Genomic DNA, 17,181 nt, shown 5'->3' on the forward strand with positions numbered 1-17,181 from the left:
CACCATGCCCAGCTAATTTTTTGTATTTTTAGTAGAGACGGGGTTTCACCATGTTGACCAGGATGGTCTCGATCTCTCGACCTCGTGATCCACTCGCCTCGGCCTCCCAAAATGCTGGGATTACAGGCTTGAGCCACCGCGCCCGGCCTAAAATTATCATTTTTAAAAAGACCCTAATTGTGTGCTTATTTTTTTATAGAAGTCATATGGTAGAGAGGTTCCATGAAAGGAAAGAAGGTAATCAGCTTGGAGAAGCCGTCAGTCAGACTCCAAATCCTAAAACAAACAGGAAAACTTTTACTAGAGTAAAACCATATGAATGCAGCGTGTGTGGAAAAGACTATATGTGTCATTCATCTCTTAATAGGCACATGAGATCTCACAGTGAACATAGATCATATGAGTATCAAAAATATGGAGAGAAATCATATGAATGTAAGGAATGTGGGAAAAGATTCAGCTTTCGAAGTTCATTTCGGATACATGAAAGAACTCACACTGGAGAGAAACCCTATAAATGTAAACAGTGTGGCAAGGCTTTCAGTTGGCCCAGTTCCTTTCAAATACATGAAAGAACTCATACTGGAGAGAAACCTTATGAATGTAAGGAATGTGGGAAAGCCTTCATTTATCACACAACCTTTCGAGGACACATGAGAATGCACACAGGAGAGAAACCCTATAAGTGTAAAGAATGTGGGAAAACTTTCAGCCATCCCAGTTCATTTCGAAACCATGAAAGAACTCACTCTGGAGAGAAACCCTATGAATGTAAACAATGTGGAAAAGCTTTCAGATATTATCAAACTTTTCAAATACATGAAAGGACTCACACTGGGGAAAAACCCTATCAATGTAAGCAATGTGGTAAAGCTCTTAGTTGTCCCACATCCTTTCGAAGTCATGAAAGGATTCACACTGGAGAAAAACCCTATAAATGTAAAAAATGTGGCAAAGCCTTCAGTTTTCCTAGTTCCTTTCGAAAACATGAAAGAATTCATACAGGAGAGAAACCCTATGATTGTAAAGAATGTGGGAAAGCATTCATTTCTCTTCCAAGCTATCGAAGACATATGATAATGCACACTGGAAATGGACCTTATAAATGTAAGGAATGTGGGAAAGCCTTTGATTGTCCTAGTTCATTTCAAATCCATGAACGAACTCACACTGGAGAGAAACCCTATGAATGTAAACAGTGTGGTAAAGCCTTCAGTTGTTCCAGTTCCTTTAGAATGCATGAAAGGACTCACACTGGAGAGAAACCCCATGAATGTAAACAATGTGGTAAAGCCTTCAGTTGTTCCAGTTCTGTTCGAATACATGAAAGGACCCACACTGGAGAGAAACCGTATGAATGTAAGCAGTGTGGTAAAGCCTTCAGTTGTTCCAGTTCTTTTCGAATGCATGAAAGAATTCACACTGGAGAGAAGCCCTATGAATGTAAACAGTGTGGTAAAGCCTTTAGTTTTTCCAGTTCCTTTCGGATGCATGAAAGGACTCACACTGGAGAGAAACCCTATGAATGTAAACAGTGTGGTAAAGCCTTCAGTTGTTCCAGTTCCTTTAGAATGCATGAAAGGACTCACACTGGAGAGAAACCCTATGAATGTAAACAATGTGGTAAGGCGTTTAGTTGTTCCAGTTCCATTCGAATACATGAAAGGACTCACACTGGAGAGAAACCTTATGAGTGTAAACAATGTGGTAAGGCCTTCAGTTGTTCTAGTTCTGTTCGAATGCATGAAAGGACACACACTGGAGTGAAACCTTATGAATGTAAACAGTGTGATAAAGCCTTCAGTTGCTCGCGTTCCTTTAGAATCCATGAACGAACTCACACTGGAGAGAAACCCTATGCATGTCAACAATGTGGTAAAGCCTTCAAGTGTTCCCGTTCCTTTCGAGTACATGAAAGAGTTCATACTGGAGAGTAAGCCTATGTATCTAAGCAATGTGGCAAAGTTTTCAGTTGTCCCATTTCCTTTTTGTTGTTGAGATGAAGTCTCACTCTGGTGCCCTGGATGGAGTGCAGTAGCGTGATCTCAGCTTACTGCAACCTCTGCCTCCTGGGTTCAGGCGATTCTCCTGCTTCAGCCTCCTGAGTAGCTGGGACTACAGGTGTGAACCACCATGCCCAGCTGATTTTTGTATTTTTAGTAGAGATGGGGTTTTGCCACATTGGCCAGGCTGGTCTCAGACTCCTGACCTCAGATGATCCACCCACCTCGTCTTCCCAAAGTGTTGGGATTACAGACATGAGCCACCACCCCCAGCCCCCATTTCCTTTTGAAGACATGAAACTATTCATATTTCAGAGAAACCCTATGAATGAATATAAGACATGGGAATATCTTCAATTCTCTAGGTGTGATTGTGGGGAAGTGTTCATACTGGACAGAAAACCCTGCGAATGTAGGCAGTATGGAAAAGCCTTCAATGGTCATATGACTATTTGAGGACCATGATAAGGCATATGAAATGTAAGGAATTTTCATATGCCCTATAAACATAAAGAATTTATAACCTTAAAAATGTAAAGAATGTGGAAAACCATATAAATGTAAAGGATGTGGAAAACCTTTATTTGTCTCAGTTTACTTGGAAACCATGGACAAAATTGTACTGGAAAGCAATTTCTTGAATATAGGCATTGTGAGAAAGCCTTCAGTTGACCCACATACTTATATATGAGAATGCAGACTGGATAGGAATCCTATGAAAGTGAGAAATAACAATGTTTTCAATTTTAACAAATGCTCATGTGAATACTCCCTTATGTGTGAAACTTCAAACTCATATTGAAACTCCCAATAGGGAGGTATTATGTAAATGTAGATAATATGGGAAAGCCTGATGCAAATTAATTCATGTATATTGTTCTAGAAAATTCACACGACAGAAATGGTATAAAACTTATAAATGTATTATCAGTTACTTATTCTGAAAGTGGATCTCTGAACTATGGATTTCTATTTATTACTTTTGCAAAAGAACATTGAGATGAGATAATTCTGTAAGCTCTTCTTAAACAGTTGTATTGATAGTATTTTTTCATTAAATAAGTTACTGAAATTTTATTTTTCCATATTGAAGTCTGTTAGATTCATGAGTGAATTGAAGTGTATTTGTAATAAGCTAGTAGTTTTGATTTTTATATATATATTTTTAGTTGTGCTGTAAGGGGCCATCAAAAAATAACAATTTGGTAATCTTTAGGATTTCCTACTGGCCTTATGTGGCAGGTACTAGATATCATTATACGTATTTCATCTTTCTTCCTGACCAAAAGAAGCTTTTTTAGAGGAGGGCAAAGTATCCTTTTTTCTATTTTTTCATAAGAAAATAATCATAATAAATTTTTGAGTATGCAAAATTTATCATATAGTAGACTGTCTCATTGGAATTATTATTTTCATCTTCTGTTCTTTGCTATTTGTAATTCCTTCTGGCTGTGATTTGGATACTAGACTGCAATAATAAGAGAGACCTGAGATAGAACCATATAACCTATCGCTGGAAATGGCTGTCCTAGATTGTGTTAACATGGGTAATGTTTTGACCTATGTTTTCTATTTTCTTTTATGGCTCCATGGTATAATTCACTAATAGCCTACTTGCAGGAGATATGGAAGGCAGAAGTGAAGAAAGCATTAGTCAGGTTTTATAGCCACTGTATGTGGAGACAGATGGATGCATGGGAGCTTCAGGGACACCTGCTTCCACCACATTTTCCTGATCCTTTGCTCTGCTAATTGAGAGTATTCTTAGAACCACCACTAACTGCTTGACTGCTGTATTTTCTTTTTTTTTTTTTTTTTTTTTGAGACGGAGTTTCGCTCTTGTTACCCAGGCTGGAGTGCAATGGCGCGATCTCGGTTCACCGCAACCTCTGCCTCCTGGGTTCAGGCAATTCTCCTGCCTCAGCCTCCTGAGTAGCTGGGATTACAGGCGTGCGCCACCATGCCCAGCTAGTTTTTGTATTTTTAGTAGAAACGGGGTTTCACCATGTGGACCAGGATGGTCTCAATCTCGTGACCTCGTGATCCACCCGCCTTGGCCTCCCAAAGTGCTGGGATTATAGGCGTGAGCCACCGCGCCCGGCCAACTGCCGTATTTTCTATCTTTCTTTCTTTTTTTTTTTTTTTTTTTCTGAGATGGAGTCTTGCTCTGTTGCCCAGACTGGAGTGTAGTAGCACAATCTTGGCTCACTGCAACCTCTGCCTCCCAAGTTCAAGCAGTTGTCCTGCCTCCTTCCAAGTAGCTGGGATAATAGGCACCTGCCACCACGCCCAGCTAAATTTTTTTGTATTTAGGAAATACAGGGTTTCACCATGTTGGCCTGGCTGGTCTCAAACTCCTGACCTCGTGATCCGCCCACCTTCGCCTCCTAAAAGGCTGGGATTACAGGTGTGAGCCACTGTGCCTGGCCCCAACTGCTGTATTTTCAAAGATGTGGTTTTCCACAGAATGCCTCCAAAAGTTCTCAGATACGCACTGCAGTTTGGATTTTCCTAGAAACTCTAATGTGTCCACTAGGCAACTATTTAGACTCTTAAGGTTGGGAATATTCTCTGATGCTCTGACTCACCTCATCTCTAGGTTGAATTTATCGAAGGTATTATTTATGTGAACACCATGTTTTGTTAACAGTACCAGTGACTATGTGTTTCTGATTCCACCATGACAACTACAGTGGTGCAGTCAAAAAGAACTGCATGGGTGTTTGTTCCTCTACTGCACTGCACAGTGAATGCACTTACCCAGTCCTACAGCGTAAGAATAAGCACCTTCCTAATTGTCAGTGTTTTATTACAGGTGAATGTAATCTCATTATACTTTCAGTTTTGTTTCATTGTATGTGATTAAAAACTATGTCTATGTTTTTATTGAACAAAAGCTTCCATAGATATTTCTTAGAAATATTTTATTAACTGTTTTAAAATAACTTGTATGCTACCAATTGTTGTCTCTTTCATTTTGTACAAGGATATATTAAAATATTCCATTGTAATTATAGATTTTCAGATTAAGTTTTTAAGTTTATTGAGTTAATCCTCATATATTTTGAGTCAATATTATGTGCATGTAAGGTCAAGTATTTTCCTTAGGAATTTATTTTTTGTTTTTTATTTTTTGCCACTGTACCAGTGCATCCTTAGGAATTAAAAAAATTTTTTATGAGACAAGAGATTCACTCTGTCACCAGACTAGAGTGCAGTGGTGCAGTCTCAGCTCACTGCAACCTCTGCCTCTTGGATTCAAGTGATTCTCCTGCCTCAGCCTCCCAAGTAGCTGGAATTACAGGCATGTTCCACCATATCCAGCTAATTTTTATATTTTTAGTAGAGATGGGGTTTCATCATATTGGCCAGGATGGTGTTGATCTCTTGACCTTGTGATCCACGTGCCTCGGCCTCCCAGAGTGCTGGGATTATAGGTGTGAGCCACTACCCCTGGCTAGGAATTTTTAATTTTTTATTCTTAATATAGTTATTACTTTTTCCCACAAAACCAATTTATCATGCATTAATAATACCAAAAACTTAAATCATGGTTGTTTCAGTGCCTTTTTTCCAAAGATCACCAGCATCATACCTGTAGTCAGGAGAGGAGTGATGGCTGGGCATGATGACTCACGCCTGTAATCCCAGCACTTTAGGAGTCCTAAGTGGGAAGATCATGAGGTCAGGAGTTTCAGACTAGCCTGACCAACATGGTAAAACTCTGTCTCTACTAAAAGTACAAAAATTAGCTGGGCACGGTGGTGTGCTCCTATAATCCCAGCTACTTAGGAGGCTGAGCTGGAGAATTGCTTGAACTTGGGAGGCAGAGGTTGCCGTGAGCCAAGGTCACACCACTGCACTCCAGCCCGGGTGACAGAGTAAGACTCCATCTGAAGAAAAAAAAAGAGGGTGCTTAAAAGGACTTCTTTTTGAATTTGGATTTTTGTTAGGTGACTTGATTGCTAATCCCCAAACTGAGACACTTCTGGGTGTTGTATGCTGTGAGGTGAACTTAATTGTATCACTGGTAATCATAATTCTTATCTAGAGGCAGGAAGAATGAAGTGGAGCTAAACCTAATTCCTAGGAAACCACTCACTTGGATTAGTGAGTAGAGGGCAATTTTGGTCATTTTAATGGCTTCAACTCTGTTCCCTTTTATCATTTTTCGAGACATGGTTACAGAATGCCCTTGTTTTTGTTTAGATCCATCATGGTTGCTGAGTAGATTTGTCTGATGAAGGAAGTGTGACATCTTTCTTTTCAATAGGATAAGACTTGGCTTTACCTGAGTGTGAGGTCAGATCCTAGTCCTGTGGAACTGGACTTAACCTTTCTTATTATCTAAGCATAGAAATATTTCTCATGGTGTATTGGTGAATGTTTTCCACAAAATATCTCAGTTAAAATATGTAAGTTCATTTAGTCTTTAGCAAACGATATAATACTTTCTTTTCCTCCTTTGTGTACTAGCAGAGTCCTGTAAGTGTAGATAAGTTTTCAGAGACCACAAACCTAGCAAGGTGCAAAGACAGAATCACTGTTAAATCAAGCCATATTTCTCTTCATGCTAATTTTTTTTAACAGCTCTCATAGACCTGGCGTTGTAGTATCAAAACATAGACAGTTCAGCACAAATGATAAAGACATTCTAGGCTATGGATATAGAAACATGAAACAAGTTCTTGCCTTCCTGATGTTTATAGTTATGGGAAAAGAGAGACGGTTAACAAAAGGTAAGGGTTTGGTTCTTAAGATGCATTTAAGATCTTTGAAGGAAGGGCTGGGCGTGGTGGTTCACGCCTGTAATCCCAGCACTTTGGAAAGCTGAGGTGGGCAGATCACTTGAGGTCAGGAGGTCGAGGCCAGCCTGACCAACACGTGAAACTCTGTCTCCACTAAAAATAGCAAAAATTAGCTGGGCATGGTGGTGGGTGCCTGTAATCCCAACTACTCGGGAGGCTTAGGCAGGAGAATCACTTGATCCCGGGAAGCAGGGGTTGCAGTGAGCCGAGATTGTGCCATTGCACTCCAGCCTGGGTGACAAAGCAAGAGAGACTACCCATCTCAAAAAAAAAAAAAAAAGATCTTTGAAGGAAATGAAATAACAACCAATTTGTGAGATTAATAGAGAAGCTATGGTTGTGTTGGTTTGATACCTTAGCTTTGGAAGGTTGGGGCCTCCGTGAATAAGAATGTTGGATTGATCATTTCTGTTTCCATTATTTAACTTATTGTAAACACTCAGGAACTGCTCAGGTTTGATATATACTGGGAAACAATACAGTCCTACATCCCTGGGATGAACGGTAAGGATTCCCCATAAACAAGGATGAAGCATAGATATGGTTCATCTTTATTTTTATAATTGATAATAATTTTGAGACATGTGAAGTGTAATCATGAGTTTGGACATGAGTATTTTGGATTTGAGATTTCCTGTTGATTTGGACCGCAGGTGTTGGTGATGTTTACATGTCTGTTTAATGTCATTGAAAGATTCTTAAATTGCCTTGGATATTTGGCATGATCATTTTGCTGTTGTGCAGACTGAGAGACCCAATATGTACCACTGAAAAGATCTGTGGATCTGAAGGCAATTTTCGAGTAATAATGGAGGTGAGTTGCAGACAGGGAATAATTTTGCTTAACAGCCTAATTCAGTGGAAAGGAAAAGTATCTGGTGTCATCATATAAGGAAAAATTTAATGCCTTCTTATAAGAGGAGTAGTTTGAATCTTTTTGTTTCAACGATCCAGAAAGCCCCCAGATCTCAATTTGGTATTCATATGTTCGGGACAAGGGAGAAAAAGTAAAATATTTGTGTCTTACTAAATTTGACCAAAGAAAACAAAATCTTTGTCCATTTTTTCAGTGATAACTTACGTTAGCACTTAGCACTGTGATTTCATAATGATGAGTATCTCATTTGATTGCCCAACCAATCACTTCTCCCATCTTACAAATGAAGAAAGTTAAGCACAGAGCACAGGGTCTTACCCAAATTCATGCAACTCAGAATCATGGACTCTCTGGGTTTTGAAGTCCTAATGTGTGCCACCACCTGTACTGGGCACTACCCAAAAAGTTTTTGTTGTTGAGACAGGGTCTTTCTCTGTCACCCAGGCTGGAATACAGTAGTACAATCTCGGCTCAATTGCAACCTCCACTTCCTGGGCTCAAGCAGTCCTCCCACTTCAGCCTCCCAAGTAGCTGGTACCACAGGTGCACTCCAGCACACCTGACTTTTTTTTGTTCTTTTTTTCATAGAGATGGAGTTTTGCCATGCTGCCTAGGCTGGTCTCAAACTCTTGAGCTCAAGTGATCCATCTGCCTCAGCTTCCTAAAATGCTGGGATTACAGGCATGAGCCACCATGCCCAGCCAAGAACTTTAAACTTAGAAGAACATTGCAAGGTTTGTATAATTATGTACTTACACAATATTTATATTTTAAAACTTATTTTAAAATTCGTTTTGCAGTGCTTATATACTTTTTCTGCCACATGGGATGGAGGTGAGAACAATTCACTCTTAAGGGCAAGTGGATGTAGCCCTATAATGAGGGGGTGTGTGTGTGAGAGAGAGAGAGAGTCAGAGAGCTCCAGCAGTTCAATGTGTATTAAACTCTTGTATGTAACAAGTCCTTTTGTAGGTTTCATAGTGAGCAAACCTGAGCTAATAGTGTTCCTTTGAAGCTGACATTCTAGGAGACAAGAAATGAGATACAAACAAAATTACATGATGTGTCAGATGGTGGTTAGTCCTAAGGAGGGAAAAGAAGCTGGGGAACGTTGCAGAGGGCTTGGGCTGTTGGTGTCTCTGGGGGCATCTGTTGGTGTCTCTGGATCTTTAATCATTGGGGGTTTGTAAGTTTGTGTGTCTGTGGGTTTGTCCACCTGTATGTGTGGTGATAAACTCTGGTGATCTTTTTTTTTTTTGAGATGGAGTTTCGCTCTTGTTACCCAGGCTGGAGTGCAATGGCGCGATCTCGGCTCACCGCAACCTCCGCCTCCTGGGTTCAAGCAATTCTCCTGCCTCAGCCTTCTGAGTAGCTGGGATTACAGGCACGTGCCAGCATGCCCAGCTAATTTTCTGTATTTTTAGTAGAGACGGGGTTTCACTATGTTGACCAGGATGGTCTCAATCTCTTGACCTCGTGATCCACCTGCCTCGGCCTCCCAAAGTGCTGGGATTACAGGCGTGAGCCACCACACCCGGCCCTAAGTCTGGTGATCTTGTATGTCTGTCCGCGGAGTTATGTATGTATGCCCTTTAATATCTGGAGTGTTTTCATTTTATTATCTTACCTAATTGCCCTGGTAGCATCTTCTTTAACATGTTAAATAGAAGTGATGAAAGCAGACACTCTTGTTTTGTTCCTGATCTAAGATAAAAAGCATTCAATCTGACACCATCAAGTATGATTTTAGCTTTGAGTTTCTCATAGCTGCCTTATAGCAGGTTGAGAAAGTTCCTTCCTATTTGTACTCTATTGAGTGTTTTCATTGTAAAGTGGTGTTGACTTTTGTCATGTTCATTATCTGGCCAGGCATGAGCCACACCTGTAATTCCAACACCTTGGGAGGCTGAGGCAGGAGGATCACTTGAGGTCAGGAGTTTAAGATCAGCCTGGGCAATATAGCAAGACCTCATCTCTACAAAAAAATTTAAAGATTAGCTGAGTGCACTGGGTATGGTGGCTCACACCTGTAATATCAGCATTTTGGGAGGCCAAGGTGGGCGGATCATGAGGTCCGGAGATCCAACACCATCCTGGCCAACATGGGGAAACCTTGTCTCTACTAAAAATACAAAAATTAGCTGGGCATGGTGCTGCATGCCTATAATCCCAACTACTCCAGAGGCTGAGGCAGGAGAATTGCTTGAATCAGGGAGTTGGAGGTTACCGTGAGCCAAGATCATGCTACTGTACTTCAGCCTGGCAACAGAGTGAGACTCCATCTCAAAAAAAAAAAAAAAAAAGCTGAGTGTTGTGGTGCATGCCTGTAGCCCTAGCTACTTGGGAGGCTGAGGTGGGAGGATCACTTGAGCTCAGGAGTTCAAGGTTGCAGTGAGCTTTGATTATACTACTGTACTCCAGCCTGTGTGACAGAACAAGACCCTGTCTAAAAAAAATAAAGTCATTTCCTGTACTTTTTGGGGTGATGCTATGATAATAGAGCCCTTATTCTGTTAATATGGTATATTAGTACATATTTATATATAAAACCAACATTGCTTTTCTGAGTTCAGTTCAACTTGGTCATGTTGAATAGGTCTTTTTATATATTGCTAGATTCAATTGGCTGGCATTTTGTTGGGCCTTTGCAGCTATATTCAGAAGAGATATTTGTGGACCATTTTCTACTATATAGTACAGCATTATCTTGTATAGGCTATAGTGTGTTTACATTGTATATTTGTAGATATATTTGTATATATAGTATATAATATATTGCAAAATGTTATATAACTGTAAATATTATACATAACTGGTATATGTTATGTATAACTAAAATATATATTACTATTACACTATACGATATAATATAGTTTTATACTGTTTTTTTTTCTTTTTTTGTTTTTTTGAGATAGAGTTTCGCTGTTGTTACCCAGGCTGGAGTGCAACGGCCTAATCTTGGCTCACCGCAACCTCCGCCTCCCGGGTTCAGGCAATTCTCCTGCCTCAGCCTCCTGAGTAGCTGGGATTACAGGCATGCGCCACCATGCCCAGCTAATTTTTTGTATTTTTAGTAGAGATGGGGTTTCACCGTGTTGACCAGGATGGTCTCGATCTCTTGACCTCGTGATCCACCCACCTCAGCCTCCCAAAGTGCTGGGATTATAGGCGTGAGCCAGCGCGCCCAGCCCCTAGTTTTATACTATTAAAGCATAGTTATATAGTCTTTGTCTCTTGTATAAGGGGTTTCAGATCCCTGCTAACCCACACATTATTCAAAGGAGTGAATCACATCCTCTCAGGGGAACCAAGGAGCACCTTACCCTTTTGATACTACAAAGCCTGTTTCCCACAGCCATGTTTGGGCCCTCTGCTCCCAAATGCATTTTCTTTGTGGATCTGCATGATTTATGGTACCCTCCTCATCTGGGCTGTGAATATATATGACTAACAAACTGCTGTCAATTGGATTTATCCAGCGATGGATATCATGTGTTAGACTATCTAAATAGCCCTAGGGTCCTAATTGCCCTCTCACCAATGGGGTGAGTGGGAGGCTACTGAAACAACTGGTATCACAAAGAGGACAGACCAACCATAACTGAGGCCATCTTCTCTACTTTAGCTGGTTTTGGTTAGCTAATTGGTTTCATGATACAGGGAAGGCCATTTGGAACAGAACCACCACTTGCTGGTTGGTTTGCACTTTGGCCTGCACAGCACTTTTTGGTCTTTATTAGGTGTTGTCATCCCTTCCCATCCAAACACATTCTCACCCCATAAACCACAACTGTTAATTGACTATGCACCACCAGCATACTTGTCCTCAGATTTGGCCTACATTTGGCAGGCAGAGTCTGCATCACCTGCCTGTAAAAGCAGTGACAACATAGCACCTTAAGCAGTCAACACTTCAGTCCTGATTACCAAGGGTCAGGCTAGAGCTCTGTGGTCACTTCATCTGGCGTGGTCTCCATCACTGGATGCTTGGAGTAGCCCAGGAGATATTGTTCATGATTGTAGACCACCAGGCGAGACCCAGAGATGGTTCTTTGTGAACTCGGCAGAAAGGAAAGAGACCTCCACCTTCGGGATAATTAAGCATGACACCTCAGTTGCTTAAGAAGAGTTGTTGCATTCGTAAGGGTAGTCCCCTTGCTGGTTTCCTATCCTCGTGCTTCTCTTGTTCCATGTATATTCTCTTGGACCCCCAAAGTTATCAAAATGCACATCCATGGTACCCCATGGTCAGGCAGTGATGTGGAAAGAAACAAACGTGCATTCGTCTTTTCCAAAGGATGAGAAGATGTAACTCAACTGTTCTCTCAAAGCAAAACAAGTAGCCAGGGGGCCTAAGTTGTTTTCTGTAGTACTGCTGCTTACCAGCATGGCAAAGGGATAATCTTGAGATCATAAGGCTGTTGGTCTTAGACAAAATGACCTGAATGGCAATCCCTGGAGTCAGAGGTGGTCCCATCCAATGTAGGTTGCTGGTGTCCTGAACTTTTCCCCATAATCACAGAGATGGTCCGTAATACAGGTGATCTATCAGAACCAACCAACCTGAAACTTGCAACTTTATATGAATTTTGAGGGATTTTTTTTTTTTTTTTTTTTTTTTTTTTTTTTTTTTTCAGAAAGGGAAAAGCAATGCAAACTGAATTTAACAATACACCAAAGCCGGGCATGGTGGCTCACACCTGTAATCCCAGCACTTTGGGAGGCCGAGGTGGGTGGATCACGAGGTCAAGAGATCAAGACCACCCTGTTCAACATGGTGAAACCCCGTCTCTATTAAAAATACAAAAAATTAGCTGGGCATGGTGGCACATGCCTGTAATCCCAGCTACTCAGGAGGCTGAGGCAGGAGAATTGCCTGAACCCAGGAGGCGGAGGTTGCGGTGAGCCGAGATCGCGCCATTGCACTCCAGCCTGGGTAACAAGAGCGAAACTCCGTCTCAAAAAAAAAAAAAAAAAGCCGGGCGCGGTGGCTCACGCCTATAATCCCAGCACTTTGGGAGGCCTAGGCGGGTGGATCACGAGGTCAAGAGATCGAGACCGTCTTGGTCAGCAAGGTGAAACCCCATCTCTACTAAAAATACAAAAATTAGCCGGGCATGGTGGTGCATGCCTGTAGTCCCAGCTACTCGGGAGACTGAGGCAGGAGAATTGCTTGAACCCAGGAGGCGGAGGTTGCGGTGAGCCGAGATTGTGCCATTGCACTCCAGCCTGGGTAACAACAGTGAAACTCCGTCTCAAAAAAAAAAAAAAAAAAAAAAAAAAAATCTTATCTCAGAGATCATTCATTAAATGATCTCTGAGACAAGTTTGTTTGGTTTTTTGTTTGTTTGTTTGTTTTGAGATAGAGTCATGCTCTCTCATGCAGGCTGGAGTGCAGTGGCTTTTGACAATATTTAATATCCCTTCATAATAAAAACCCTAAAAAAAACTGGGCATAGAAGAAGCATTCCTTAATATAATAAAAGCCGTATATGGCAGACCCACAGCTAGTATGATAATGAATGGGAAAAAAGTGAAAGCCTTTCCTGTAAGTTCTGGAACACAACAAGAATGCCCACTTTCACCACTGTTATTCAGCATAGTACTGGAAGTCCCAGCTCGAGCAATCAGATGAAAAAAAAAAAAGAGGGCATCCATATTGGAAAGGAAGAAGTCAAATTATTATTGTTTGCATATGATATGATCTTATATCTGGAAAAACCTAAAAACTCCACCAAAAAAGTATTAGAAGTGAGAAATAAATTCAGTAGAGTTGCAGGATACAAAATCAGCATACAAAAATCAACATTTTTATATGTCAACAATGAACAATCTGAAAAGAAAATCAAGAAGAAATGATACTTACTACAGCTTCAAATAAAATTAGATACCTAAGAATTAATCAAAGAAGTGAAAGATCTCTGCAATAAAAACTGTGACACATTAAGGTAAGAAACTGAAAAGAACACAAAAAAATAGAAAGATGTTTATGGATTGGAAGAATCAATATTGTTAAACTGTCCATACTCCACAAAGCAAGCTACAGATTTAATGCAATCCCAGTCAAAATTCCAATCATGTTCTTCACAGAAATAGAAAAAAAAAATTCTAAAATTTATATGGAATCATAAATAACCCAGAATAGCCTAGGCAACAAGAACAAAACTGGAGGAATCGTATTACCTGACTTTAAATTATACTACAGAGCAATAGTAACCCAAACAGCATGATACTGCCATAAAAACATGCAGTGGCTCACTCCTGTAATCCTAGCACTTTGGGAGGCTGAAGCGAGTGGATCAGGAGGTCAGGAGATTGAGGATCCTGGTTAACATGGTGAAACCCTGTCTCTACTAAAAATACAAAAAATTAGCTGGGCCCGGTGGCATGTGCCTGTAGTCCTAGCTACTCAGGAGGCTGAGGCAGAGAACTGCTTGAACCCGGGAGGCAGAGGTTGCAGTGAGCCGAGATTGCGTTACTGCACTCCAGCCTGGACAGAGTGAGACTCCATCTTAAATAAATAAATAAATAAATAAATAAATAAATAAATGACACATAGATCAGTGAAACAGAATACAGAACTCAAAGATAGGTTTATACATCTACAATGAACTCATTTTTGACAAAGGAGCCAAGAACATACATTGGGGAAAAGACAGTCTCTTCAACAAACACTGCTAGGAAAACTGGATATCCAGATGCAAAAGAATGAAACGAGACCCCTATCTCTCAACATACATAAAAATCAAATCAAAAGGCATTAAAGACTTAAATATAAGACCTCACACTATGAACATACTAAAAGAAAACATTGGAGAAACTCTCCAGGACATTGGGACTGGGCAAAGATTTCTTGAGTGATACCCTGCAAGTACAGGCAACCAGAGCAAAAATGGGCAAAGGGGATCATATCAAGGTAAACACCTTTTGCACAGCAAAGGAAACAATCAACAAAGTGAAGAGACAACCCACAGAATGGGAAAAAATATTTGTAAACTATCTATCTCACAAAGGATTAATAACCAGGACATATAAGGAGCTCTGTAGAAAAAAAAAAGACTCTGTAGGGAAAAAAAAAAATCTAAATCTGATTTTAAAATAGACAAAAGATCTGAGAACACATTTCTCAAAAGATTGACATACAGGCTGGGCAAGGTGGCTCACGCCTGTAATCCCAGCACTTTGGAAGGCCAAGGTGGGAAGATCATGAGGTCAACAGATCAAGACCCTCCTGGCCAACATGGTGAAACCCCACCTCTACTTAAAATACAAAAATTAGCCAGGCATGGTGGAACGTGCCTGTAGTCCCAGCTACTTGGGAGTCTGAGGCAGGAGAATTCGTTTGAACCTGGGAGGCGGAGGTTATGGTGAGTCAAGATTGCACCACTGCACTCCAGCCTGGCAACAGAGCGAGACTCTGTCTCTAACAGAAAAAAAAAAGGACATACAATGGCAAAGAAGTATATGAAAAAATGCTCAACATCCTTGATCATCAAAGAAACGCAAATCGAAACTACAATGATATATTATCTTGCCTGAGTAAAAATGGCTTTTATCCAAAGACAGGCAATAGCAAATGCTGGCAAGGATGTGGAGAAGAGGGAGCCCTCTCATACACTGTTGGTGGGGATGTAAAGTACAACCACTATGGGTAACAGTTTGGAGGTTCTTCAAAAAAATAAAAATAGAGCTACCATATGATCCAGCAATCTCACTGATTTCCAAAAGAAAGGAAAGCAGCATATTGTAGATATATCTGTATTTCCATGTTTCTTGTGGCACTATTCACAACAGCCAAGATTTGGAAGCAACCTGTGTCCACTGATAGATGAATGGATAAAGAAAACAATGGAATACTATTCAGCCATAAAAAATGAGATCCTGTCATTTGCAACAACATGGATGGAACTGCAAGTTATTATTTTAAGTGACATAAGCCAGGCACAGAAACACAAACTTTGTATATTCTCACATTATTTTTTTGAGATGGAGTTTGCTCTTGTTAACCCGGCTGGAGTGCAATGGCAGGATCTCAGCTCACTGCAACCTTCGCCTCCTGGGTTCAAGCGATTCTCCTGCCTCAGGCTCCTGAGTAGCTGGAATTACAAGTACTCACCACCACACCCGGCTATTTTTTTCTATTTTTAGTAGAGACAAGGTTTTACCATGTTGGCCATGCTGGTCTCAAACTCCTGACGTCAGGTGATCCACCTGCATCAGCCTCCCAAAGAGCTGGGATTACAGGTGTGAGCCACCGTGCCCGGCCTATTCTCACTTATTTGTGGGAGGTAAGAATTAAAATAATTGAACTTAGAGAGTAGAAGGACCTGACCTGGGTGTAATGGCTCATGGCTATAATATCAACACTTTGGGAGGCTAAGGCAGGAGGATCACTTGACCCCAGGAGTTTGAAATCAGCCTGGGCAACATAGTGAGACTTTATTTCTACAAAAAAATAAAATAAAATAAAATTAGCCAAGCGTGATGGTTCATACTTGTGCTCGCAGCTACTTGGGAGGCTGAGGCAAGAGGATTGCTTGAGGTTGGGAGGTCGAGGTTGCAGTGTCATGATGGCCCCACTGCACTCCAGCCTGGGCAACAGAGCAAGACCTGTTTCAAACAAAAAGTGTAGAAGGATGGTTACCAGAGGCTGGAAAAAGTAGTAGCGGGGAGTAGTTAGTGGAGAAATGAGGATGGTTAATAGGTATAAAAAAATAGAGGCCGGGCACGGTGGCTCACGCCTGTAATCCCAGTATTATGGGAGGCCGAGGCGGGTGGATCACGAGGTCAGGAAATCGAGACCATCCTGGCTAATATGGTGAAACCCCCTCTCTACTAAAAATGCAAAAAATTAGCGGGACATGGTGGCATGCGCCTGTAGTCTCAGCTACTCAGGAGGCTGAGGCAGGAGAATCGCTTGAACCCGGGAGGCGGAGGGAGGCGAAGGTTGCAGTGAGCGGAGATCGCGCCACTGCACTCCAGCCTGGGCGACAGAGCGAGACTCCGTCTCCAAAAAAAAATGAATTAGACCTAGTATTTGCTAGCACAACAGAGTGACTATAGTAAAAAATGTAATTTAATTGTACGTTGAAAAATCACTAAAAGAGTATAATTGGTTTGTCAGTCCGTATCCAGGAGGAAGAAGCAGCAAATCCTATTGAGTATCGGCAGGAAATTCCGCTTAAGTGAAAATATCCCCCGGGAGGGTTCAGGTTACAGTGCAGGAAGGAAGACCGCTCTGCCAGGGACTGTGTCAGGAACTTGTTCATCCGGCTCCACTCAGCTGTGCAAGATCGCTTCTTCTGTCAATCGGTCCGCAGGGGGCGGGACCTGACGCTCTGTCCAATCAGGGCCATGGGGCGGGGTCGTGGAGCTGTCAATCAAGCGCGCTGCCTAGAGGTGGGTGTGTGGTTGAAAAAGCCCGCCGCGTCTTCTCCACCCACCTGCGGTAGGCTCCGGGCTTCGTCGCTGAGAGACGACCTGGAAAGTCTGT

The 17,181-nt window shown here is 41.4% G+C and overlaps 1 protein-coding gene across 7 annotated transcripts in view; it reads left to right on the forward strand.

The window, feature by feature from the left end:
• The window catches only part of ZNF709 (zinc finger protein 709), a 34,483-nt gene extending 17,599 nt beyond the window's left edge, over window positions 1-16,884 (forward strand). For 6 of the 7 annotated variants that reach the window (XM_074384576.1, XM_074384573.1, XM_074384574.1 and 3 more), the window contains 2 exons: window positions 200-8,422; window positions 16,813-16,884. In XM_074384576.1, the coding sequence (XP_074240677.1) occupies window positions 200-1,937 (1,738 nt within the window). In that variant the 3' untranslated portion in view covers window positions 1,938-8,422; window positions 16,813-16,884. Of the gene's footprint in view, window positions 1-199; window positions 10,468-16,812 lie in introns of those variants that run through there. The other variant, XM_074384571.1, reaches the window with a different exon arrangement.
• Window positions 16,885-17,181: the final 297 nt, after the last annotated feature.

Source organism: Saimiri boliviensis, chromosome 14 (assembly GCF_048565385.1).
Source record: "Saimiri boliviensis isolate mSaiBol1 chromosome 14, mSaiBol1.pri, whole genome shotgun sequence".
In the NCBI taxonomy this organism is placed as follows: Eukaryota; Metazoa; Chordata; class Mammalia; order Primates; family Cebidae; genus Saimiri; species Saimiri boliviensis.